The sequence below is a fragment of the Colias eurytheme genome, chromosome 25 (genome assembly GCF_061535395.1).
Source record: "Colias eurytheme isolate Ceu_HAF_F1 chromosome 25, ilColEury1 Martin Lab GWU primary, whole genome shotgun sequence".
In the NCBI taxonomy this organism is placed as follows: Eukaryota; Metazoa; Arthropoda; class Insecta; order Lepidoptera; family Pieridae; genus Colias; species Colias eurytheme.
Window position 1 is genome coordinate 8,741,068 of NC_143004.1, and position 27,661 is coordinate 8,768,728.

At 34.5% G+C, this 27,661-nt stretch overlaps 2 protein-coding genes across 4 annotated transcripts in view; one reads left to right on the forward strand and one right to left on the reverse strand.

The window, feature by feature from the left end:
* The window catches only part of LOC149897818 (terminal nucleotidyltransferase 4B-like), a 150,527-nt gene extending 138,307 nt beyond the window's left edge, over nucleotides 1–12,220 (reverse strand). For both annotated transcript variants that reach the window (XM_090116420.1, XM_090116419.1), the window contains exons 1-2: nucleotides 11,752–12,220; nucleotides 4,438–4,631 (exon numbers count right to left, since the gene is read on the reverse strand). In XM_090116420.1, coding sequence (XP_089972546.1) covers nucleotides 4,438–4,631; nucleotides 11,752–12,089 — 532 coding nt within the window. In that variant the 5' untranslated portion in view covers nucleotides 12,090–12,220. The remainder of the gene's footprint in view (nucleotides 1–4,437; nucleotides 4,632–11,751) is intronic.
* A 470-nt stretch (nucleotides 12,221–12,690) lies between these two features.
* DNAlig1 (DNA ligase 1) lies at nucleotides 12,691–27,487 on the forward strand. Of its 2 annotated transcripts, XM_090116266.1 has the most exons (17): nucleotides 12,691–12,779; nucleotides 12,888–13,030; nucleotides 14,199–14,252; nucleotides 14,326–14,409; nucleotides 14,616–15,003; nucleotides 15,337–15,591; nucleotides 16,095–16,298; nucleotides 22,601–22,685; nucleotides 22,891–23,035; nucleotides 23,350–23,540; nucleotides 23,830–23,961; nucleotides 24,362–24,482; nucleotides 24,871–25,033; nucleotides 25,926–26,089; nucleotides 26,474–26,715; nucleotides 26,798–26,944; nucleotides 27,127–27,487. In XM_090116266.1, the coding sequence occupies exons 2-17, from the start codon at nucleotides 12,953–12,955 to the stop codon at nucleotides 27,257–27,259; spliced, it is 2,586 nt and encodes an 861-aa protein (XP_089972392.1). In that variant the 5' UTR covers nucleotides 12,691–12,779; nucleotides 12,888–12,952; the 3' UTR covers nucleotides 27,260–27,487. The 2 variants fall into 2 exon arrangements, with proteins under 2 accessions (XP_089972392.1, XP_089972391.1); XM_090116265.1 differs by having other exon boundaries at nucleotides 12,694–13,030.
* The last annotated feature ends 174 nt before the right edge of the window (nucleotides 27,488–27,661 follow it).

Consider the following 27,661-nt stretch of genomic DNA (forward strand, 5'->3'; position numbering starts at 1 on the left):
AAATTCATTAACAACATACGAATCTTTATTCATCTCTTATTTGACATTTTAATAGTATTTATGCGTGTGATGTTGTAATATGACGATGTGAGTGTAGGTTTATGTGTGAATAAACTGCGTGTGAAAAAGTTAAACATCCTTTTTCTCGATTCTTCTTAATAATTGTCGCATCGAGTTTTACTTTTATTTTTCGTGAATTACTTAGTAACGTTTCTTTATGCTTCTCAAGTCTCAAATGTATTCTTGAAAGTATGCAACAATTGAAACAAAATATGAAACAATTACGCACGCGTCTAATCGATTCCAATCGCCAATTAGATATGGATATTATTGAAATATTATATTATTGTTTCTAAGGAAATTATTTAGAAGTAAACGAAAAATGAATATTATTTTAGTATTAAATAGATATGGGAAATATATTAAGATAAATAAATTTAAATATATAGCTGATGTCTGATAAAAATTAATTCAAAATTGTCATAAAATTAAAAAAAAGCTTTATTAGATCTATTGCTATATTATTACTTTTTCAGAATAAGTTTATGTATAAATGTTTAAATGATTAAAAACAAAAAAAAAATAAAGAACATGAACTGGAATTTTCAAAGTAAGTATTTAAGTATCATGTTTTCACTAAACCTTTACAAACACCAAAAATTCTTGCATAAGTCTACAAGACACACATTCCATTCAATTCACCATCTTTATCAACAATACAATCCAAGAGTGGTATGTTAAGCAAATCGCGAAGCATCAGTATGCAGTCGCAACTCGCAAGCGACGCCGGCCGCGGCGGATCAGCTGCAAATTTATGTGTTTTATGTTCTTCTATATCTGCAGTTACATAACTTACTTGCGGCAATGAATTGGAATTCTATACTACTAATGCAATGATATTTTGAGAGAAAAAAATAAACCAGCCGAATTTAAAACCTCCTCCTTTTTTTTGAAGATTAAAAAGCTCTACATTTCGACGTGCCGCTCCCGGAGCTATAATATTATTAATGCAAAAATCTGTGATAGATTGATGTGTCTGTTTGTCTTTCGCGCGAATACCACTGAACGGATTTTGATTTAACATACTTGATTTTTGTAGTGATGTACCTTATGTAGCAGAATAACAAATAAGATTTCTAAATATGTATTTGCTATTATGGGGGTAAAACCCAGAAGCGCAGCTAGTAAGTTATAAAAATATTAGATATGAATATAAGTTGATTTCATTATATTTATATGCAACGCAATATAACAACTGCAACTTTAAACCTGAATTTTTTTGCATATTTCGTACAAGTCGTTCTTGACCTTCATCTGTGAACTCTGATCAGTTTTAAATTACCACGACTACTATCCAATAAAATGAAAGTGAACGAAGACTGACTTAATTCAAAACTGACAAATACTATGTATGGTAATGGGTGAATTTCCCTCGGGAAAGTTCTCTAGAGACAACACGAAATTAACAAACAAACCAGCAGGTTAGAGCTAAACTTGCTTCTTAGCTGAAAATTTTAAAATAATGGCAGAAAATAATATTGTCTTCCTGATTTAGCGCCACTTCAATTACCAGATAACAAATCTATGTATAATCTGTTATCAGATACCTCACCAGTCACCATCATCTGTAGATAGATAAAAAATGTGTCCTTGTTTGTTTTGTATATTTTCCTGCATTATATTGTTATTAGTGAATTCGTAATTTATTTATTTTAGATACCTTTAATGATTAATCGGTTCGGAAATGAGATTAATTAAAAGCATACAATATAGAAGATTACGTATTCACGTGTAACGAATCAAACGTATTATTTTATGATTCTTTAACCGTACTCATTTATTTTGTCAAACATTTTCACACCATATATTTTCCCAGATTCCCAATAATTTATATTACCATTAAACCTTGAAAATATATTATGATTGTAGAATAAACATGAATATTACGTTCTAAGTGCTCACTCATAATTCCAATGAAGGAAGCCAGACAGCGGTAATTGGTAATCTGTCGGCTTACAATAACAATGTCAACTTGGGCCCTGTGGGGCCATCCACACACCGCTGGACAAACAACACAATATTTATTTTTATTCTTGAATACATCTTTAGAATTTCCTCTCGAAATTTATATTTTCTTAATTATATTCAATACCGATTAAAGAATACTTGGAAAAATTATTCAGCAAAAAATATTATTATTTTAATTTATTATTTTATAAGAGCAACTATGTCGTGTCTTGACGGTTCTTCTCTGTAGAAACTGCTTTCCGAACCAGTGGTATTTCTATATTTTGACAGTTCAAAAGCGCTTCTAAACGAAAGCCATACAAATAAATAAATGATTCAAATAATTCACATTTCACACACATTTCCAATATCGAACTATAGTAAATATTATACATCTTTCTCAATCCATATTCATTTCACAAATACAATATTATCTGTTTGTTCATCTGTCTACCTGAACCGCCAATTCTATACGAACCCACATAACCAGATACCTCCACACCATTATATCTCGGTCCTTACCAACAACAATCAGCGCTATCTACCTCGGTAGATAACAATTAACAACATACTGTATGACCGAGCGACCCACTGGTACGGTTGCGATGATAACACGATAAACGCTCAGTGACAAGACATCGCTTATCACCTGTGCAAACGTACACACATGGGTGGTTTATGTCAACTTGATGGAAATTGTTCTGCAAAGATGGCAGTACATGTTGGATGGGATGTAGGAGGATATATGGATATAACAAAAGAAAATCCTGGTTATAAAGAAGAGCGATGCTTAAAAGATAACTTCTCAGACATAAGACTAGCGGATGCTTATATACCATATGCATAGGTGTAATACTATACCGTACTTAGCTACATTATATTAAGGCACACATGGTACGAGTATACTCGCATGAAAAATCGATTAATAAATCTATTATACTAGTAAATTACAAAAAGTTTGTCGTTCAATTGTTTGAATTACGCAATTTTATTTATAGCGTCACTGATATCAAAATAAAATGGAGATAACGACCAATGTTTTAAGAATGTTAATTGCCAAGACATTTATACATTAACCCAATTTGTAAACATGTTGAATACAATGTATTCGAAGCTTCCACAAGAATAGTTATAAAAAAAGTTAAAACTTAAAAGATATTTTAGTTTAAAAGGAATCTCGGACTAAAAACGAAGTTGCGTTGTTGAATAAATAAATGTTTGGAGTTTGATATATTCATTTAACTACAACAAAAGTCTATAACAAGTTTCCTTCTTTACCATATTTTATTTCGGCTTATTAGCAGAAGCTTCGTCCAAATGAATATATTTCGTTCCCGGAGCCAAATAATCTCCCTGGTTACAACCTTCTGTATTCTTGCTAACGTAACCTTGCCCTACATTTTGTACTAGACCTATTTAGACTTTCTTTTAGTATCTAAATAGCGCGTTTAATTGAGCTGTCGGTGCACGTGTCGCTACATTAATTACGAGTTTATTCTTGTAATAACTGTTGTATGATAGCAAAATAGTAACAGTAATATCGTACAGATTATAATCTGAAGTTGTAAATTTCCGAAATATGGGTCCGATTTTTAAGTTTCTTTCACTGACATAAATCATGAAGTGCATAAGTTATTACTGAAACAAAAAATTGTTTCGCTTTACCAATTTTTTATTCAATTTATAACTTATAATCACTATTACAAGAAAAACAAATATCTTCACTATTCAATACTACATTCTACATTCCCGGAACAGCATGAAGCATCGAGCTTTATCGAGAGGTCGTTGACCCCGTCTAGCGCTCCCGTAGCTCTACGAATCCGCGCCTAGACATAATCACTACTTCACTATTCCATACGTACGGCGGCGGAATATATTGACGTCATCACTTCTTTTTAATAATACTTAAAGCGTGGAACCGGAAATCAGTATGTTTATTCAATAGATTAGACAAGTTTGGCTTTAAGGTTATTTTTATTACCCATAGGTATATTAACAGGAACCTCTAATACTGCTATCAGTATCATATCAGTTTTGTCAATCTATTGTAGCTAGTCATTTAAATAAGTATGAATTTAGTTATAATTTGAATACACGAGTATCCGACGACGAACAATGAAAATTTTGATAATATGTATTTAAAATAAAAGGAAACATCAAACAACGTACAATGAATCACAATCACAGGCTGTTTACATCTCTGATTAAAATAATACCAGAATTCGCTACTACATTCGATACTTGGTGATCCAGCGGCTTCACTTGCGTGGTCTACGGACCTACGCGGTAATTCGAATCAAATCGTATTTCATTCAGATACGATCAGCTGTACATATTTTCTCTATGTGTACCATCCTTACATCAATCAATCAGCCTTACCAACTTAGAAACAACAACTCTTACACAATCTTCTTACTAGCTACTTACCAATAACAACGAGGTCGATGTCACTAGTGGGCAGATAGAGGCCGGTGCGGAAAGAGCCGAACACCTCGACGCGCGCCTGCGGCCACAGCGAGAGGATCGCGCTGCGTATGCGCGTCACCACCGTCGAGCGGACCAGGTGCTCCGTCTCCGTCGGCGACATGTACATGTAGAAGTGTTCGATCTCTTCGTGCAGCCTGTGGAACAAACGCACAGTTATAGCGTCACTTAGTTCATTAGTTGTGTTTACAAAGGGGTACTATCATATTTCCCCGTTCATATGAAGGGTATTGATGCACCTGTAAATAGCAGATGAGACGTATGGGCGAAACTTCACCTTGTGGCGTTCAAGTGGAAGAATACTAGAGCATGTTTCACTGCTTAGTTGTAGCATTCACTGCTTAGCAGTATAAAGGATAATATGTCTTTGATTTTGGTCCTTCGAGTATTGAATAGAGAGCCTAGAATTGAGCCACTGGCAGCTTTAAATTGATTCCCCATGTTATTAATATACGAACAATATAATTTAAATAAGAGTAGGTAAAACAAAAATAATTCCTGTTCCAAGGTAGCAAATTCATAAATTTTCTATGAAACTTAGCTTTATTTCCTCAAACTATTATTGTTGATGTTAACTTCTGTTTCATTAAAGCAACAAATTGACCCTTTAATTTCATAATAAATTAATAGTTATGTCCGATAAACAAAGAACTATTTATACCAGAGTTGCCAACAAATCCACAAACAATAATTGTTATTTCTGAGCCTGACCCTTACATTGATGATATTTCCGTTCCTGTAGCGACTGATTGATGATCTATTATGTTTAACTAGCTGTAACAGTATTGGAGAACTTGGCTCAGTTCTAAGACACATTAAAAACAAAAATATACTATGGGTGAATGAATACCTCCCGCCTCGATACAAGAAAACGTAGGTTGTTCCTTAAATTATTTTGATACGCGTAAATTGAGTGAATCACAGTAATATTTACGCCAAAATAGTGTAGTCATACAGCTATATAAATAACAACACGAATTTTGATGTTTATGATTAATCGTGTTTATTTAAGGCTAATATTTTTTTTTATGCGGAATCTTAGGATTTAGGAATATAGCTAGAGTTTAGGGCCATTTAACTGATTTATTCCGAAGAATAAAAATATTCTAATATCATCTTTACAAAATAGTAATTTAAAACACCTTCCAGTTACATTGGGACCATCTGCTCTTTGTTTGCAGAAGCTTGTAAATTCATAAAAGTGGATGTTAAAATTGTATTATGCTCATAAAAATCTAAATAAACCGGGAACAAACTTGCGAAGCATTTTCACTGTTTAGTTAGGTTTAAGTCGATAGCCATTTCCTATCTAATCTAATCTAGATAAAATCAGTGCACTTAAAGTTAAGGCATTTTTATTATAACATAATAAACTTATTGTGTTATTAAGTTTAATAACCCGCTGCGTCACTCACATGATACATACACGCATTCTTCCTAATTTCGTGTTTATAATATTAATGCCAAGTAAGATACGAGTATTATATTGGAAACGGGTTTCCATTACTTCGAATAGTTTTCCTATCAACCTAGGAAATACCCACATTCATTAATTAGTATCTAACATAAGCAGCCGTAATAGAACAAAGGTCACTCCTTCAGAAACAGATAACCACTGATCAAACAAATTACTTTTGTGTATTATGCGTGACGCGTGCGCATATCTTCGTTGCGTAATAACTAAGAATACATGCCTTTGATTAATTGTGTTATGTACATAATAAATTTGGGTAAAAAATATTGTTTATTAATCCTACACAGAATAAAATTTCGGCTATTCACTGTGTCGACAACGATAAAACTTTCGACTTACTTATTTTAAATATCAAACGAGCGAATTCTCATTCCAACCCCGCTGTCAAATTCTTTAGTGTAAACAGGCGTAGGGCATTCGTTTGTTGTTCTTAGTGCGTTCGAAATTAAATGCAATGTTCTAATACTGAACAACACTGAATACTAATACGAGTTTTCGTTTACACTAAAGGATCAAGAAAGAATGCTCATGCTCTTGCTCTAGCTCGAAATCTATGTTCGTTTGATGTAAATGCACCGTAACAGAGATGTACCCGAGATTATTTATAAAATTAAAAATATGTGCATATATTTCCAGTAAGAATAAATAATTTACATATTATAAACTAATTATATTTGTTTTCTCCATCTCTTTCTTCGTAATACGTCAAAATATAATGTGAAAGGGAAGAGCATAATTAAGTACAAGATAAATCAGTGCACAATGGATAAAAAAAATTATAATAACTAGGGTTTCTAGAAGCAGAAGGCAGCACCTTACTACACTCCACCTGAACTTTTAGACTAAGTTCTACGTCTACATCCTGATCCAGAACTAAAGATAGATCTCGTAACTCTATCTCTCCAACCACAAAATGAAAGGAGACCTTATCGCTGGCGTCACCGATATCTTAATTAAAATCGATCAGTTTCGTTGTTCGTAGCGGCCACAGCCTTGGTAACCGATCTGTTTACGGTATGCGAAGGTTCGCGAGTGAACGACCTTTGCAGCTCCTTTCACCTAATTACGTCTGGCCAGCTTTAATTATATAACACGTGAGATTACGCGTTTTGGTAACTTTTTAAATGGCTTTTTGGCGAAAAAAATTGTGATCGGTATCGAAACTTGCATCTAAAACTTTAGCAGAGGGTAGGTTTACCTATAATGGTTTCGAAATGTTATTTTAAAAATACATTAAACAAAAATATAATATGTATAACCAATAAACAGGTACCTAGTCTGTTAATGAAAACGATAATTGTGTGTTATAACTTATAACTTATAACAGAATATGGTCATAATAATTATTTTCACACACCTTTTATTACTGTTATGGTTCGTTTATTAGTCTTAGGGCTTATAAACAAATTGAGGACTCCATTTACATCTGCTAATTGAAATTAATATTTTATTACAGTTCTGGAGTGGATCTCTCTGATAGTTAGGTATGCAATTAGATTAACGCTGTTCTACTAGTAACATTATGTTGGTTTACATTTCTAAGAGAAAAATTTCTTAAACATCAGATATTGGAATCATGTGTGAAAAGGTAACTAGTATTATATAGGGTGTCCCAACAAGAACGCAAGATTTAAATTTGACATAAAACGCAGATATTTAAAAAAAAATCGTGAAAACTATATTATATCGTAAAGTAGACAAGATGAGGTTATGTGTGGAACAACACATCAGGGAGATGGCCGCCGCGGCTTTGCTGGCACATACGCGATCTTTTAATGAAATTTTCAATGACCGTTTTACATAAATGCTGCGGTATTTCATTAATGCAGCATCCAATTTTTTCATTTAAGGCTTGAGTCGTCGTCGGCTTAGTCGCATAAACCATCGATTTCAAAAAAACCCCTAAATCGCATGATCTAGGTGGTCAATTATGGTCCCCAAAGCGTGAAGTAACATGACCGAGAAATGACTGATGCAGCAATTGTATTGTTTCTCTGGCTGTATGACATGTGGCGAAGTCTTGTTGAAACCACATCCCCTCCAGCATGCAAGACGCAAATTTTTTGTCAAAATTCGCTGCCAAGTGGATTCGGAACCACCAATTTTTGGAGCTCGGTGTTGAATTGAGATGGATGGAATTTGAGCGATATCATCACATACAGCTGCGATATTTTCGGTTGATCGACCAGGTCGAAGGCGCGTTGTTGTCTTTACATCACTAACAGACCCCGTTTCAGCAAATTTTTCCATTAATCTCTTTTACTGATCGCAATTTCTATGATCGCAATTTGCGTACTGTAGCCGCAAAACTTTCACTATTTTGGTAAAACAAATTTTACAATGAGAATGCGTTGATCCTTCGTTAAACGTTCCATTTTCACTAACCTTATACCTTCTACTAAAAAAAAATAACACTTGTTGATGTGTCAAAAAATGACACTTCGAATGGCGCCAAATTTAAATCTTGCGTTCTTGTTGGGACACCCTATAGTATACAATATACATACACCTATATATAGTTTCCCGGAGCAAGTATGACGCCTGTATTTTTATTTTGTTATGAAGTTTTTCCTGTTTATCATGAAGTTTCCTATTAAACAAAATTTCTCTGGCATAAGATACCTATGATCAGTGACAGTGCAACCATCGTGTCTCTCATAATTGAATAAAACTACATATATTTTTTCCTTTCCTTGTTGCGCATTTTACCGGCAATGCAAATATATTCTAAAACAGCTGATCAGCGATGTAAATGAACCGGTAATAATAATATAATTTAATTTGTAAAACCGACACCCGGATGTGACAATTCGGCACATTAGGGTCGACTGAACCGCCTAGACGTCTAGATTCTGACCTCGTCATGCATACCACGCTCGATTCTAATGCCTAAATTGTATCGACAGTATGATATCATTTTTGACATGGTATCAATGTATCATGTTGAAAATGTTATCTTGCATAAAATCAAAATATTTATGAAAATACTAGCGGTCCGCCCCGGCTTCGCCCGTGGTACATATGAAAAATAGATGTTGGCCGATTCTCAGACTTACCCGATATGCACAGAAAATTTCATGAGAATCGGTCCACCCGTTTCGGAGGAGTATGCAGACTAACATTGTGACACGAGAATTTTATATATAAGATAAAAGGTAAGTGAAGTTTTAAGAAGAAAATGATGATGATTGAAACATCGGTATAAATCCCAATTTATAGTAAAAATGCATAATTTAGTTTTTCAGAGCAACAGAGCGTACGAATTACGATCGACGTAGTTTCTTTACAAAATAAAAGTGTATCGATTTTCTGTTTTCATGCAAAACAAAAAAACGCTTATATTTCTTCAGTAATCCAAATTTTCTCACTTTCACTTGCCAGTCGGAAATCTATCAGAGTGACAAGACGGTTGAGAACATTTCGTTTCGAGCGGCCGATCGCACGGCAAGGGGCACTGACTCACAAGGCCGCTGTCTGACAACTGCTTATAGTACTGGATGTACCAATATTATGGGTTTATTTATTTAAAAGTAGTTCTTGGAAAAATAATGTCATAGAAAATGTTGGAATTTAAAATATTATTTATCTTTGTGTGTATTGTATGCTGCGTTTTTCGCTTTTTTCCACAAAATATATAAAACTACAGACATAGTGAAATAGGATGCGGTAACACGAAAAATTTTGTGTCAAAATTGATATAGTATTTTTTGTTTTAATTTACGTTTCCAAAATATTTTTTTTAATTATACTACAACATTTCGAATCGTTTGCTCCATATTCACATCACAATATAAAAATATGTTCTAATAAATTTGAGAATTTTTATACCAATAATTTTTGAAAAAGTTATCCAAAATTTTATATTCTAGTAGATTGTACCATTGCATAACATATTTTGAATCCCTATGTACCATAGACAGCAAAAACATAACTGAACACATTCCAAATGCTAACATTAGCTAAATGTATGGAATCATCCAGTAACATTATTGCACTATATTTATATGACCTAGTTATTACTTCGGCGTGACTTTGTGATCACACTTACTTGAACATGCAATATGTCCATACAGTGTATTCTATTTTCACTATAAAACATGTAACAAAAAGAGATGGATTTATGGCCTTTTCGTCACAAGAGACAGACAAGTAGCCACATCACAACATCTTTATAGATTTATGAATTATAACTATCTGTGTATAAAGATAATATGTGGCAGGTCAATAGCACATTTTGGTGACATATGAAGTTTTTAGGCTGCTATCTAGTGCGGATGGTCAGATGCCACATGTTAACATTGTTTTATTTTGGTGCTCTTCTTCAATTAGAATAGTTGTGATGCTTTCAAGGTGGAGTTAAATTGATTAATAAGTTTAATTTGTGCACTTGTCTCTATTTTTATACGCTGTTTAATTGAAATTGGAGACCTTAAACCACATTGCTCTATACATGTTTATTGACTAGCGCATGATATTAATTTGCGCTAAATTTAAGAAATAAGCAACATAAGAAATTGTACAATTTATTCCCCACTATAGACAGTTTATAAGAACTGTTTTTTTTTTATATGGTTTTAATATTGTAATGAAATTGCATACAAATTATTTGTATTAAAATCTATGAATAAAAATAAAATCTTTTAAAAAATCAGTACAGGTTCATTGCTACTTGTTGTAAATATTACCCTCTATTCAGACAATAAAATGTGTACATATTAGGTACCAAGTATAGAATGTAGATAGATTTAGCTAAATTAATTTTAATCCCAATAATATGCAAATATATTAACTGTAAAGATTAATAAACCGTATATGCTAATATGGATCAAAAATGAATTAAATAATTTAAATTATAATTTATAGTGCTATGTAATAATATCTGTTTACTTGAAAAATCATACTAACACACTGACAACTATAGCATTCTTTCAATTAATTAAAATTTTGTAATATTAATTATTATAATACGAACATTAATAATTAAAATAAATTAGGTACCTAAATTAATTGCTTAAGTTTAAAAAATATATATATTTAAGTTTTGAGCCCGCAAAATACAGGTAAGTATTCAAATTCATTTCAATTAACCCATTGAGCCCTGAATGGCCCCATCGGTCCACGACACAATAGATTTTCCATTGTGTCTGTGATTCTGGGGCCTGTTATTAAAAGCAGGTACATATTTTAATCAAGACCCATCCATAAAAAAATACTATAAACTTTTTAATAGAATAGATACAATCATATAACTAACAATACAACTTCAATTAAAAGTTTTAATTACAGTTTGACACTTCTACAAATGCACATTTATATAAACAATAAAAATCACTGATTATTCATGTCTATTCATTTTAGAATTCCAATTGGACTAGGTAATATTATTATGTTGTTTAAATGACTCATTAGTTCCTATCAAAGTTATATGAAGTTTTTTTATAGACAATTTATAGAAAATAAAAATCTCAACAATACTTTACTTAACAGACTTATTACCTACAATAATGAAATCCGCACTTTTGCATAAATAGGTGTAAACATAAAACTAGATAATGGGGTCACTTATAAGCATTTATTAATTTTTACATGAGATCGAAAATTTTTTAACTTGAATCCTATATAAAATATTATGTTCAGCTTGTGGCAAAGACAGCACACGGGCGCGGGGCGGCTGACAACCGGCCCGCGCTGTCAACACCACGAGACCGCGCTGTCGGGGCAAAAGCCCTCACCTCGAGCGTCAATCGCTGGCACCTCATTTGCGACCGCTAAATACTACTCACCCGAGTATCCCAGGCTTGTAATGGTAGTTGGGTATCCGCCAAGGGCAGCCCCCGTATTCCCCTATGAGAGCATCGTGGTTCTGATTCAGGTTAAACGTAGATGCGCGGTTATCGTTTGCTTTCCTCCGTGTGGGATTGAAATAATTATTATTCCTATTTTCACCGTTCACATCATTTATTGGTATAAAGTCTTGTGCTTTATTCACATTAGGATTAGCGTTCTCTAAGTTTTTGAGGTTCATTTTGTCTGTTTCACTTTGAGTTTCCCATATACGAAGCCACAATCGCTTCGCGGGTCCTTCCTGCTCGGGCTGATACCACCCGACGTAGGGATCCATTCAGCCGGAGCAAGATTCCACTATATGGGATAACACATGTTTTATCATTTCACATTTGTAATTGTAATTCGAAAAATTAATACAAAACAAAAATAAGTCACACCACATTCGGAACATGGACGACACGCGGATAGTTGACAGTTCATAAACTAGAGGGCGCCATTGTTGCAAAATAAGTTCTAGACGAGGTCAATATAAAAACTTTTAATAAGAAATATAAAGTTTCCTAAGCAATGGTAATACTTTATAAATGGATTGGAAATTTAAAATAATGTTATTAAATACAAATTGGAGTATAATAAAGCTTAGAGCAAATTTAGATGATTGCTAATAAAAAATACTTAACTGTAATTACCTTTTTTTATTGACAGTTACTTTTTGTGGTCGTGATTCTGATTGTTTGGAATCATATGAAAATTTATATTGAATTTAACATTATTTATTTCACGCCATATTGCTCTAAATGTTTAATTAATATTTCATTAAGATACATAAAATCTATAAATATTTTACACGAACTTAATTTTAGGTTCAAGTCTGTATACATTATGAATCTGTAAGTCGACTGTCATTTTTTGGCGCCGAATCTAAAAAACATATTGTCAAAGTAGCATGTCAATCGGACTATAATATTTATTTTACTTTTATATAAATTATGCTTTATATTTCAAGTGTTTTATAGAATTTCTTGTAAGTATAATCTACTAATGCTATGATTCAATTGATTTATGAACTCCTTAAAGTTTCTTACAGTCAGTAGATTAGTATTTGGACTCCGTTCTGTGCCTGTTTTTGCAGGAAACGTAAACATCTCTCGTTTCGTTAATGTTCCTAATAAATTAGTAAATTCTGGGACTCAAAACATGTCGCAGACAAGTATTAGATCGTTCTTTACAGCAACACCCAAAAAAAGTATTGAAATCAAAAAGGAGGACTCCAAGGTGAGTACCAAGCAGATTTTCTATTTCTCGACACGATTAGGGTTGCCAGGCCATAAAATGCAAAGGCCGGACTGCGCACTATATAAGGCCGGACATTTTAGCCTAAAAGCCGAACATGTTTTTTTTATTGCCAAACATAATGTTTTTACAGCTGGGCTGTTGAAAAAAGTATTTATACGTGGTGAAAAGTGAGGATATTCGATATTTATTAAAAGATGGACATAATATTTATAATAAAAAAACTCGTTTACGAATTTGAAATGTTTATTAAGTTACACTATTACAGTTTTACTTACAAATGGATCATCAGTCTTTTGTAGATAATTAAATATTATTAAAACTAAAAAACAAATGAATATAGCTCTCTTTTGGCATTCTTAATACTATAAACTAAAAAATATAATAAAACAAATAAAAATAATCATTCTTCTGGAAAGTAACAAAAAGATAATATTAATTTTACGGCTAGGTAAGAATTTACTTTATAGTAGGTATTTATAGAACAATTTAAAATCTTTAAAAAATAACAAAATCTAGTTATACTTATATTTGGCACTTGCACCTACTTTGTCAAGAATTTCGTTTTCCTTAGAAATCATATCGTAAAATTCTTTACATGTTAATTTTAAATTGCATAACAAGAACATCATCTTAGCAATTGTATCTGTTTGTAGTCTACTGCGTTCCTTTGTCCACTGGGCGTTTATTAAAGAGAAAACTCTTTCAACGTTGGCATTGTGGCCTGGTATTGCAAAATAATATTCTGCCAACTTAAGCAGTTCCGAATAAAATTCTTCATTATTAAATGATTTAAAATACGAGGTCCACTTCTGATGTGCCAACAGCTTTTTAAAGTCAGAGTCATCTTCGTTCAGGTCGGGCGCTCGTCCGCCCATCGTCGTACGAATCGCCACTCTGACAAAAAGCCTGACAAAAGCCGGACAGGCCAAACACGTACATATTTGGCCGGACGCGACTGCAAAAAGCCTAACATGTCCGGCTAAAGCCGGACACCTGGCAAGCCTAGACACGATACATGTAACAAAATATAAATGGATAGAATTAATAAAATAATTACGCTCTTGTACTGTACTGTATACAGGTATTTGAAAATAATATGTTTTTGTATAAATATCATGACCTTACACAATGATTAAATTTCTTACAGGACAATTCAATAACAGATGAGAATGAATCTCCAGTGACAAATGGAACTGAAAAGGTAAGACACTATAATATTATAGTTTTACCTACTTATATTTATCACAAATCCTTTATGTGTTTTGTATTTGTAGAAAGCAAAGAGAATTAGATCAGAGAGCAGTGGCAGTGATTCAGTGGATGATGTGAAATCTAACAAAGTAGATAGTGCTGAAAAGGTATTTTATTTATTTTATTTAATATTGAAATTGAATTATTCTAACTAACTAACTATGTAGAAGTAGTTAAATGTAATTAAAATAAAACATGTTTTTATTTTCTTGCCAATAATGCATTTTATGGGCACTATTTAGTTACTGTGGAAGAATTTATTAACTTATTAAATGAAACATGTGTAAGTATGTATTTGTTATGTATTTTATAGAAAAAGTCAAAGCGCAGGCGTATTGTAAGTTCAGGAAGTGAATCAGAGTCAAAGTCAGATACAGAAGAAATAAAATTGGAAAAATGTGAAAAACCTGTTAAAACTTATGATTCACCAAAAAGCAAGAAAACTAAGGCAAAAGTTGTAAAAGCCGAATCACCAGCAAAAGTAAGTCCTAAAAAAGAATCAATATTTTCAACACTTAAAAGTCCTAAAGTCAAACAAGAGAAAGAAAGTCCAAAAGCGAAGAAGGAAGTCAAATCTCCACCTTCAAGTAAAAAGAAAATTAATGTGAGCCCATCCAGTAAAAAGAAAGAAGTTTCTGAAGAAAATAAAGAAAATGGTATTAAAGAGGAGAAACTTGATGTTAAAGTTACAATAACTCCAGGTATGTTGTCTTACTCCATTGAATCTATATTATTATTCTGCATTTCAGTATTCTACTTACATTGCAATTTCTTTTACAAAAATTACATATGGCTATGTTAGCAAAATCATAATAGTAATCTAAAAGTATTAACTAAAGAAAAGAAATGAATATGTTGTATAAATGTGTTGCTAAGCATAAAACTCGAGAACAGCTCACCCAATTTGGAAAATTTGTATATAACAGTTGTTAAGACACAAGGATGGTTTGTATGCAGAGAAAACACTAAAAAAGGGCAACAGGCAAGAACATCTGCCGGGGCATAGTAAACTAACAATTTCTTTTATTTTCCAGAGGTTGATTACAATCCAGTGAAATCAAAATACCACCCAATAAATGATGCATGCTGGTCGAAAGGAAAGGAAATCCCATATCTTGCACTAGCCAAAACACTTGAAGCCATTGAAGCTACATCGGCCAGGCTGAAAATGATTGAGATTTTGAGTAACTACTTCAGATCTGTGATTGTATTGACACCAGACGACCTGTTGCCGAGTATATACTTGTGTTTAAACCAGCTCGCACCAGCTTACCATAGTCTTGAATTAGGTAAGAATTTTTAAATAGTGTTTGGTTCTTTATTCCTGTTGGTGGTCATTGTTTCATTTTGATACATCTTAGAATTTTCCAATTTTTGTTTTAATCATTAGTGTATGAAATTCATCTTTTATTTATACATTGTTTCTTAAGAAAGTGTGAATTACAAAAAAATCATTTATGTTTAAGGGCTTCGGCTTTTTTTTAGTGTAACATTAAATTTCCACTACAATCTTAATATATATAAATCTCGTGTCACAATGTTTGTCCTCAATGGACCCCTAAACCACTTAACCGATTATAATAAAATTTGCACACCATGTGCAGTTCGATCCAACTTGAGAGATAGGATAGTTTTTATGAAATAAACATAAACATGTAGATACCACGGGCGAAGCCAGGGCGAACCGCTAGTGTATCATAAAAACCTATGAGATATTCTTCATTGCTCTAATTTTCTTTGTATAAAACTATATACTACTATGGAGTACTATTAATTAAACATTGCTTTCCAGGCATGGCAGAGACCTACATAATGAAGGCAGTGGGCCAGTGTACGGGACGCACCCTCGCTCAGATGCGCACCGCAGCCCGAGCTAGCGGAGACCTCGGTCTGGTAGCGGAGCAGGCTCGAGCCACACAGCGCACTATGTTCACACCTGCACCGCTCACCCTGCGCCGCGTGTTCGGGGCGCTCAAGGAGGTCGCTGCTGAGAGTGGTGAGTGGGTGTGGGCACAGAATACATAATACCTAGTAGCTAAATGCTACAGAATGGACACTCTCCGCCTCCCGCCAAAATTAAACACTTACCTCACCACACACGATCACGCTATACATAGCTCTAATTTTTCTGGAAGGACGATACGCAACGAAGATTGACAACATTTTTTGGATTTGTGATTATCGTTTTTTCCGAGAAAATTCTAATAAAATAAAACGCTTGATCGACAGACAAGAATCAAGAAACAACTATATTTTAAAAACCGAACATATATAAACCTAACACACATCTTGCTACATGTCACTACTAAATAGTTTGTATATGAGTGATATTGTCGATATAAAATAACACCCCTACTTATCGCAATATTCACTAAACAATCATATAAAAAATTATTCTATACAAACTATGCCAAGAAGCAACATAAATTTATAATGTTTTGCTGAACATAAACTTTTAGTAAGAATATCAGCTGGCATATCAGCTGTTGGCAAATACAGCACCTTAACAATTTTATCTCTTACTAGATCACAACAAAAATGATATTTAATATCGATATGCTTTGTACGTTTATGAAATGCTGGATTTGCACACAGCTTCTGCGCACCTTGGTTATCATTAAATATGCAAATAGTGTACATCTTATTGGTTATTTCATATTGTAATTCCTTAAGATATAATGCTTCTCTACATGCTTCAGAGTTAGAAGCCCAATCAGCATCTACATACCCTGTTATTTCTGAATTACCTTCTTTACAATATTTTATTCCATAACAATTAGTTCGTTTTAAATACCTTAATACTCTTTTTGCATATTCCCAATGCTCTTTTGTGTGACAATTATTAAACTGACTTAAAAAACTTATAGAGTAACTAATATCTGGCCTAGTTAAGACTGACAAGTACATCAAACTACCAATTAGTTGTTGATAGGGCACATGACTATTTGCCCCTACTGGACCTTTATTTACATTTAATTTGACCTCCATCGGAGTATCAACAGTCTTACAATCACTTAAATTAAATCTGCTTAAAAGTTGATCAATATAAGCTTCCTGACTCAAAGTTACATATCCTTTATCTTTATTGAAGGTTACATTCATTCCAAGACATAATTTAGCTTCACCTAAGTCCTTAATGCTGAAATTATTAGATAAAATCTGTTTCAAGTTATTAGTTTCAATTATATCATTGGAAAATATAAAGAAATCGTCGACATAGACTGTCACAATGGTCTTACAATTATTAATATTCTTTGTATACATACATGGTTCTATTTTTGACCTTTTGTAACCATTACTGATCAAACAATTATCAACCTTTTTATTCCAAGCTCTAGAGGCTTGCTTAAGTCCATAAATGGCCTTTTTAAGTTTCAATACTTTATGATCTGAACTACTACTATTATAACAATCTGGCATTTTCATGTAAATGGTTTCCTCTAAATCACCATTCAAGAAAGCAGTCTTGACATCTAAATGGTGAACATCCATACCTAACTTTACAGACAATGCAAATAATAGTCGAAGGGTTGTATGTCTCACTACAGGCGAAAATGTTTCTGTGTAATCTACACCATATTTTTGGGTGAAGCCCTTTGCGACCAAACGAGCACGATAACGCACATTGTTTTCACTATCGTACTTTTTTCGTAACACCCACTTGCACTGCACTATAGTACCATCTTTTGGTACATCTACGAGTTCCCATGCACTATGATTCTCGAATGACTGTAGCTCATCCTGTACTGCCGCTAACCAATGTTCTTTCTCTGGACCTTCCAAAGCTTCCTGCAAGGATATCTCATCCATGAACATGTTGTCATCTTTTATACAAGCACTTGCAAATCCATATCTGTCTGGCTGCTGCCTACGCCGGGGACCAGATATTATGTTGACATTGTTCAATATAATGGAGTCTTCACTGTCTGTTGTACCAGTCTCAGAGCTATCTAATGTGTCTTCTTCACAAGGTACATATAGTTCACTGCTGTCATCTGTGTTCGAGCTCTCTGATTGTTCAAGTGAATCTTCCTGAGGTGTCAAGTCTTTTTCCTCCACTGGAACCATATTCACTTCATCTGAACAATTTTCCTGTACCTTCAGATCACTCTCTGTCTCCATCTTGACATGACCTAGACGTCGATGCCAAACTTCACTGGACACCATCACTGCAGCCGATGAACAACACTCAGGCATGTTTAGTTTATACACACCATTCAACAGACTCGCTGTAGCCACTAATACTCCTGCTTGGTTGAAAATCTGACATCCATTATTGTTGAATGAAACTTTGTTTCCTTTTGATATAAGTTGACTAACAGACAACAGATTTGTAGTCAACTTCGGCACGCATAATACATCTTCCACTGTAATATCGTATTCACAGGCATGCGTCTTTGTCGTAATCTGCACATCTCCAGTACATACTACTGGTATTTTATCTTTATTTGCCACGACAATTTCTTTGATCATAACATCTCGCGACACATTTGACAACCATTCTTCGTTCGCGGTAAGATGAACACTCGCCCCGGAGTCAATATACCAGTCACTTTTACAAAATTCACCATTCAGGAACACGGCGCTAAACGCGTTACTTCTTGTGCGTTCATTTTTATTTGTATTCGACGCATTTTTGTCCGAAAATGTACACTGATTGCGATAATGTCCTGTTTGTTTACATTTGTAGCATCTAATGACTTTTGGTTTTGACTTTGACAAGTTTGACATCTGTTCAGTGTTACCAACATTCCGTTTCATCTTATAACTCGCAAATGCTCCACTGGAATTGGAAGCGCTAATGTCTTTGCCATTTCCACTTTCTTCCATGTCCAATAATTTTGTTTTAATGGCGTCTGATGTCAATGGTATGCCGCAATGTTCAATCGCCATTATCATAGGGGAATATTTTTCTGTTAATCCCGCTAACAAAAGCGATGCGACCCACTCATCATTGATATTAAAGCCCGTACCGCTTAATTTTTGGCTTGTTTCAATGATTTGTGTCACGTACGAAGTCATTGAAGCACTATTTTCGAGTCGTATTGAAATCAAACTCCTCAGCAAACTGATTCTTCTCGTGAATCCTGAGTCATCAAATAGGTTCTTCAATTTCTTCCACAGCTCATGTGTCGTTTGTACACTTTTTATATGCACATAAAGCGACGAATCTATTGTCATGATCAGCTTAGCTCTGGTTTTCGCGTCACCTGCTGCTCCTATTTCTGCTGGTACAGTCTCCGACTTGATGCAATCAGACAATCCCTCCAGCACCAGAAAATTCTCAGCCGCAAAAGCCCATTCGCTGTAGTTTTCACGTCCTTTCAATTTAGGCACACTAACAAGATAATTCGTCGTCATTTTCAACTAAAAAATCTGGGTCCATAACCTCTAATAAAATAAAACGCTTGATCGACAGACAAGAATCAAGAAACAACTATATTTTAAAAACCGAACATATATAAACCTAACACACATCTTGCTACATGTCACTACTAAATAGTTTGTATATGAGTGATATTGTCGATATAAAATAACAAAAATGGTTAGATATTGTGCTGTTTACGGATGTATTTCATCGGAAAAACGCGAATTTCTTTACGCTAGTCACAAATGTGCCAACCATAAAGCGTTATCACATACATTTTGCAGTCTCTACAGTGTGACTGTCAAAACGATAATTTTGTATGGAGTGTCCGGGGTGTGGTGTGGGTTAGAAATATCACATTGAGATTGCTACACAAACTACATTAAATCCCTAAAATAAAATACCCTTGATATAATAAAAATTGGTAAAAAATAGGTCTTATTGAACTGATAATCATCATTCTGTCATAGTCAAAACTAATCTTGTTTTTGTTATAAACTATATGTTAACGCCACAGAACAGTAAAGTAGATAGAAGTGTGATGTGGGCGTGGCCCACGTGTCAATGATAAGTTTAGATCACCTAACTTGCTCTCAGTTGTGCGCAGAAAATTATTCGAGTCGGTTGTCAGCTGTCAAACCTTTTTTCCATATTTATTCATTAATTAGGACGTGTTGTTCGGTATTAAAGAGTGCAAAAATGATAGCAGACGAAATAATATCAGCAATGAAGGCATTTCATACCGTCGGTAAGTCTTATTTTAATTTATTTTAATTATATTTTATGTTACAACTTCGCTTGTCGTAATTTGTCAAAATTGTATACAAATATCTAGTCAAAATGAACCTTAATCCATAAGAAATTAGTACTATTATAGATTGAACAGCAAACAAGACTTTCTGGAATATTATTGCAATAAACAAACGAATGTCGCTTTAGTGATGCTTGTGGTGCATATCGACAGTATCGATACTTTAGAAAAGACAAACATTATAAATATTAAATTTTATTTTATTTTTCCTTAGCTTTCATTTGTCTAATTTATTTATAGATTTCCCGAAGAGGCTAATTTAAAAGAGAAATGGATAAATGCAACGTGACGAGTTAACTGGATGCCGAACAGTACTAAGCGGTCTAACAAAGGCCACCGATACATCAAACCTACAGCAGTTCCAAGATTTAAAATAATGCATATTTTCTGTTTGTATTTTGTAAATATAGATTTATACTATTCTATTCCGTTTTTTATTTAATAATAATAATATAAAAAGACGTACTTAGTAGTAATAAACATACTCCAAAATGTGACGCATACTATACTCATATAAAAGAAAGAAAAAAAAATACACAAAAAATATTTATTTGTGAATTATCGATAACAAGGCTGACATCCCTCAGAGCATAGCATCAGATAAATATCAAGTTAATGTCATTAATGTTGAGTGACACAAATTTCAACCTTATCTCTATGTGTTGCGTTTCAAATTTATATCTATCGAAAACTAACGCCCTCTGTTGTGGAGTAGCTGAATGTTTTCGAATTTGGAATTTCTGTGCAATGAGAAACAAAACAGCTAATATACCTAGGGATGTTATACTAAAATAAACCGTAACATGGTGCGTTAGGGTACATATTGAAATGCTGAATTTATAACCTAAGTCAGTTTTTACTCAAATTAAGCTGTCCAATCAAAGACATAGTTTACTTGTAGTGTACTGTATAACTATCGGTTTAAATGTGTGGGTTTGGCGACACTGGTTTTCATACTAATTAGACATTACAGCACTTCTATATGTTTTTACTGTTCTGTGGTTAACGCAATTCTTTATTGAAGTGAAAACTTCTTTAGCGGCGTTGGGTATAAAATCTTAAACTCGCGTCAGGACACGTGACCTGATCGAAAAAGCGTAAGACGGATGGATATCAAACGTGCTCAACGTTAATAATCAAGTTTTCACTTCTGCCGGCACTCCTGGAGTGCAACCCGTCTTTTTTCAGCAAAACAATGGTGATGTGAGAATATTTATTTTATATATATGTAAGAAAATACTTTATTAGCTTACTAACACATGTTGAATTTGATATTTTTGGTTTAATGGCATTCAAATGATTTATAAATATAAATTTATTTTTTTCTATTCTTTATAAATTTATATTTACTAACACATGGTAAAGGCTTATTACACTACCCGATATGAAGGGCCCTGCATCCAGGGTGGGCGTGTACCCTAGTTAGTGTGGCGCTTATTACACTTCTCTGCGAATTGGGCTCTAACTCAGTTTATACGCGAATGTCTAGAGAGATAAACGTATTGTTGCATTTTACATTATGCCGTCGTCAGTATGGAAACTTCAAAAAGTTGCTGTAGCAGTGGCAACCGTTGTCGCAATAACAAATATTAAAAAAAGAAAGAAGATAAAGATCTGGGTGAAAGAGTATTTGCGGTTACGTGAAAAGCTTTCAAATATGCAAATAATAAGCGTGCTTGAACCGGGAGTTTTAATGAATTAATTAGAGTAGGTGCAGAACAATTTGAACAGTTGTTGAGTTTTAAAACAATTAAACAATTTATATAAACAATTTATTTATTTGTTAACATGGCGGTGTGGTCACAAACATTTGGAACTTCCCTTTTAAGTTATATAAACCTGTAGTAGGGAAGTTTTGTGACACCTTACATACAAAAGCAGCCACTCCACGCACTAGTCGCGCGGCAACTGAGCTCCCTAACCGCCCTAAACGTTATTACATTACCCAATCTGCAGGGCGCTTAGGGAGTTAGGCAGATCGGGCAGACCCGATCGCCCTAAATCGGGACACTAACTCCCTAAGTCTTATTACACCACTCTTAGTTAGGGTTAGGGTCCCTAAAAATTGGGTGGTCTAATAAGCCTTTAAATTGCACGATAATTTTGCATTTATTTACAGGTCACGCTTCGGTAAATAAGAAAATAGGCAAGATACAATCCCTATATGTCGCATGTCGATACTCTGAAGCAAGATACCTAATTAGGTTAGTATAAAAAACGATTATAATATAATCCAGTTGATAAAAGCATTCTAATCTTTCTACACAGTCATATCTTAACAAAAATTAAACACAAAAAAAAATAATGACGGTGATTTGCTTATTACACTTTCCGATACTACAGTATCAATATTATACTTAAAACATTTTCTACATGATTTCGTTTAAAAAACCAAGTCTTTTCCCCCAGATCACTAGAAGGCAAGCTACGTATAGGTCTGGCGGAACAATCAGTACTACAAGCGCTCGCAGTGGCTTGCGCCGCGACTCCGCCCGCCGGACCGCGGGCCGGAGAGATAGACATGGCTAGTAAAATGAGCGCGGAACTGTTTAAGGTAATTAGTTATACAAGTGTTGTAATTGTCTGCTAACAATTAATATATTTCAAACTCGACGCTTAACATCCGACACTTCACACACGACACTTCAATAGACACTTTAAACACGACATTACTAACAGACACTTTAAACACGACACTTCAAACACGACACTTCAAACACGACACTTCGAACACGACACTTAACACGAGACACTTCACACACGACACTACAAACACGACGAATTTTTTCTTATAAAAATTTATATTTTTATAGCATTTGAATGCCATAAAACCAAAAATATCAAATTCAAGGTCTACTTATCACACAGGCACGCGTAGACGAGTACGCACTAACAATAAAAACAACGTACTGCGAGTGTCCGAACTACGACACGCTTGTAGCAGCGTTACTACAGTACGGTGTGGAGGAACTGCCGAAGCATTGCCGTCTCACACCCGGAGTGCCGCTGAAGCCCATGTTAGCGCACCCCACGCGAGCTGTGGCCGATTTGTTTACTCGGTGAGTGTGCCTGGGTTTGTACCCGAGTTTTTAGGTGGTTATAAAATGCAAAGTTTTGTTCTGTTACAGGAAAGAAAAATTATATTTAATGCTACATATTTGTTTGAATCTAATAACATTGAAAAACATGTTTATTTTTAGAAGAAGGCATTTATTATGTTTTTTATTTTCTCTCTTTTGTATATCTAACATTACGTACCATTATCAGCACAACTATTTAAAATCTTACATATAATATTTTTCTCAAAAACCTCTATTTTTCCCACGCAAATGTAACAAAATATTGCAGGTTCGAGAACGAATTATTCACATGCGAGTGGAAGTACGACGGTGAGCGCGCACAGATACACGTGCCCGGCGAAGAGACGCCGCAACTTGATAAAGCGGCCATCTTTAGTAGGAACCAGGAGAACAACACTACGTGAGTATATCATTCTGTCGCGCTCGATAATACTATAAATTATGAAAAAAACATCCAGTATATCTGCCAATCATAGCCATTTAGCCCCTCTATTGTGATTGCCTCTACTCGCCCAACCCATGATGGCCCATAAGACACCATAGTTCGGGGTCAGGAGAATTAGCTACGTAAGTATTTCATTCCACAACAAAAAACAAAGCGGCGAAACGTTATTAATTTGTTTATGTATTAAATCCAATAAGTTCAGTTCAATTACACCAAAACAATGGTCCTTCGAGCTGGATGGAATTATATTTGGTTTAAAATTATGTGTAATTTTTATATTTTTATTTCTATATAGCTATTAAATAATATCGGAGTATCATTAACAATTATACATAATAGGTTATTTGTATTTCAGTAAATACCCGGATGTAATTGGTCGTTTGCCCTCTCTACTGAAAGACACAGTAAAAAGTTGCGTGTTGGACTGCGAGGCGGTGGCTTACGATGTTGAGAAAAAACAAATTCTACCCTTCCAGGTAAATAATTATTTCATTTATATTACTATGACTTTAGTAGTTTAAGTGTGTACTACCTTACTCATGATTAGGACAGCCATCTTAATAAATCCGATGCAAATCCTAACTTTTTTAAACAATGATTATATAAAAAAAAAGCTAAACAGGTTATTTAGGGCTCCGACAGTGACACATCTAAATATGGCTAATTAGCCAGAATTTACATCAGTGGTCTCTTTTTCGCTCATGACAGTTGATAATGCCATCTCACTTTGACGTGCGAGTTACAGTGCCATTTTTGAGGATCGAATGTGGTGTCGGTAACCTAGCTACTCCTTTTTCCTCGAAATATAAATAAATAATGTCTCGTAATACGATTGATTTTAAAGCTAAATCTCCGTTATTTCAGATCCTATCGACCCGCAAACGCAAAGATGCGCAAGAGTCAGAAATCAAGGTTCAAGTGTGTATATTCGTGTTCGATCTATTGTACTATAACGGACAGGCGCTCGTCAAACTGCCCCTACAGGAGAGGAGGCAGTTGTTGAGGGATAACTTTAATGAAGTTGAGGGTAGGTTTGTTTTAATTGTATTGTAGTGGAGTTTTTATTAGGGTAGATATTTCAGGGTTTTTTGTGAGTGAAGTCCCGTGACCCCAAGCGGGGTAAGGGGCAGATGCATTATGCATACATCTGTTTCACTGATCGATTTTCTTTTAGGGACAAGTAGGTGATCAGCCTTCTGTGTCCTGCCAGACCGAGACATTTTTTTTTATTCGTCTCCATCGGGAATCGAACCCAGGACCCCTCGGTTTTACGCTCACGTGTCAACCACTGTACCAAGGAGGCGGTCAACGGGTTTTTTGTGCAGACAGACATTTTTGTAACAGTTATGTTACTGTAAGCGGAGGCGATTATAACAAATTAAAACCGATTCGCGGACGTAGGAAGTGAATTTTCGGAAAAATTAAAATGGTTGTTTTCTTTTAAAAATGAAGAAATATTTCCTGTCAGTAAGATTTTCTATCACCAGTTTTTTAAGTACTTCTTCTATAGGGTATCCATTCATAATTTCCAAACTGTATAATACCCGTCATGTCTTGTCTGTGACTGTGTGACAGAATGTGTGAATGTTTGAAATCAGTCCATTAGTTTCTAAGATTAGTGCGTTCATACAAATAAACTTTTCATCTATTAATTAAATAACTAGCGGTCATGTTTACGTTTTCTCTCCATAAAAACCGTCTATTAGGAATATTATAAAAAAATAATTAAAGAAATTGGTTCAGCTGTTCTCGAGTTTTACGTTTACCAACACATTTAGCGACACATTTAGCGATTCATTTTTATATTATAGAAGATTGCGATAGATAAATAAAACAACAACATTATAATCTACAAATATTTATTTATTACATCAAATTATTTAACTAGCTTAACCTAATACAAAGATGCTATTCCTAAGGCATATGGCAACTAGCGCGTGGTAGAGACTGCTCTAACACAGAGGAAGTAGAGTTAGAGTTAGCGGAAGCTCTGCGCGGCTCGTGCGAGGGGCTCATGGTGAAAGCTCTCACCGGGGATAAAGCCCGGTATGACATAGCAAGGCGCTCGCATAATTGGCTCAAGGTAAGGAAATATCATCATATCATCAATCATATGCGTTTTGGAAATCGTTTTATTTGGTGGTACTGCTCAGAATTTCTCGACAAATTCTCTGGACACGCATATGCAACTGAAAATATTGTTCAGTTCAACAGTTATGAAATAGCTCTGTATAATTGGCGCATGCTGTGTTAACCTCTAATTATTTGTTACTTTATCGCAAGAACTATATGTTTTATAATATTTATATTTAAGAATCATTGTAAACAAATGTTGGTTGACCAAATAAATAAATAAATAAATGTCTACATGCTACAATAATAAAATAGTCATTATTTTCTACTTTATTTCTTTGTTTTAACTCTAAAATGCTGTGTTCTACCTGTGAATAAATGAAATTTTTTCCAGTTGAAAAAGGACTACCTCGAGGGTTGCGGGGACAGTATCGACGCGGTAGTGATCGGCGCTTACGAGGGCCGCGGGAAGCGCGCGGGACGCTTCGGGGGCTTCTTGTTAGCTGCGCGGGAACCCAACGCGGACTGCTACCAGACATTGTGCAAGATCGGCACTGGGTTTAGTGACGAGCAGCTGACTGCTTTCACCGAAGCGTTAAAGCCGCACGTGATATCCGCCCCGCCCAGTTATTATAGGTGCGTACGTGCATTTTTTGTGTCTTTTTTGTATTGTGCTATTTTTTTTAATGTTTAATATTGATGATGTGTGTGTGTGCAGCTACTCGAGCAGCATACAGCCAGACGTGTGGCTGGAGCCGGCTGTAGTGTGGGAGGTGCGGTGCGCGGACCTGTCGCTGTCGCCCGCGCACCGCGCCGCGCTCGGCCGCCTCGAGCGGGACCGCGGGGTGTCGCTGCGCTTCCCCAGGTGCGCACTAACACTCATAACATACAGACACACCGCGGTGTGGAATACGGAAATACGGAAACACTCATAAAATACGAAAACACTCATAATATACGGAAACACTCATAAAATACGGAAACACTCATAAAATACAAAATACATGTTTTTTTCGTAAATTAATAAAATATTTTCCAATATTCCAGATTCATCCGTGTCCGAGAAGACAAGACTCCCGAGCAGGCGACAACGGCGCAACAAATCGTAGAGATGTATCTCTCACAAGATCAAGTTAAGAATACCACGCGAGCCGCGCCCTGTGAAGACGATTTCTACTAAATTCAATGTAAAATAAATAAATAAATTAATATATATGTGGATTTTCGACTTTATTGTACATGGTCATAGAGTCCTTTGTTGTTGAAAATAGATTATTATTTAATAATGATAAAGAATAAAAAAACACTTCTATTAAATTCTCACTAAATTACATCACACGCCATTTTAGGCAGTCATGTAAAAATACTAAATAAATTCGAATAAGACAATGCACTGTAAGTTTAAAATGTAATGTAATGTACATATATTAAACAATGATATAATATATCGATTATAAAATATAAATTTTGTGTTTTAATTTTAAACTATATCCCTAAAACGACAACAAAGTTATAAGCTAATTATAGGGTCGTTTGATTTTACAGTTTCATTTATTACTAGCCGCTTTTGTCAGCATTCAAG

Coding starts and splice junctions, on each gene's coding strand:
- DNAlig1 (XM_090116265.1), top strand. CDS start 12,818: ATGAACTCCTTAAAGTTTCTTACAGTCAGTAGATTAGTATTTGGACTC. Junction 23,036..23,349: donor TGAGCGCGGAACTGTTTAAG/GTAATTAGTTAT, acceptor CTTATCACACAG/GCACGCGTAGACGAGTACGC. Junction 26,716..26,797: donor GCCCCGCCCAGTTATTATAG/GTGCGTACGTGC, acceptor GTGTGTGTGCAG/CTACTCGAGCAGCATACAGC.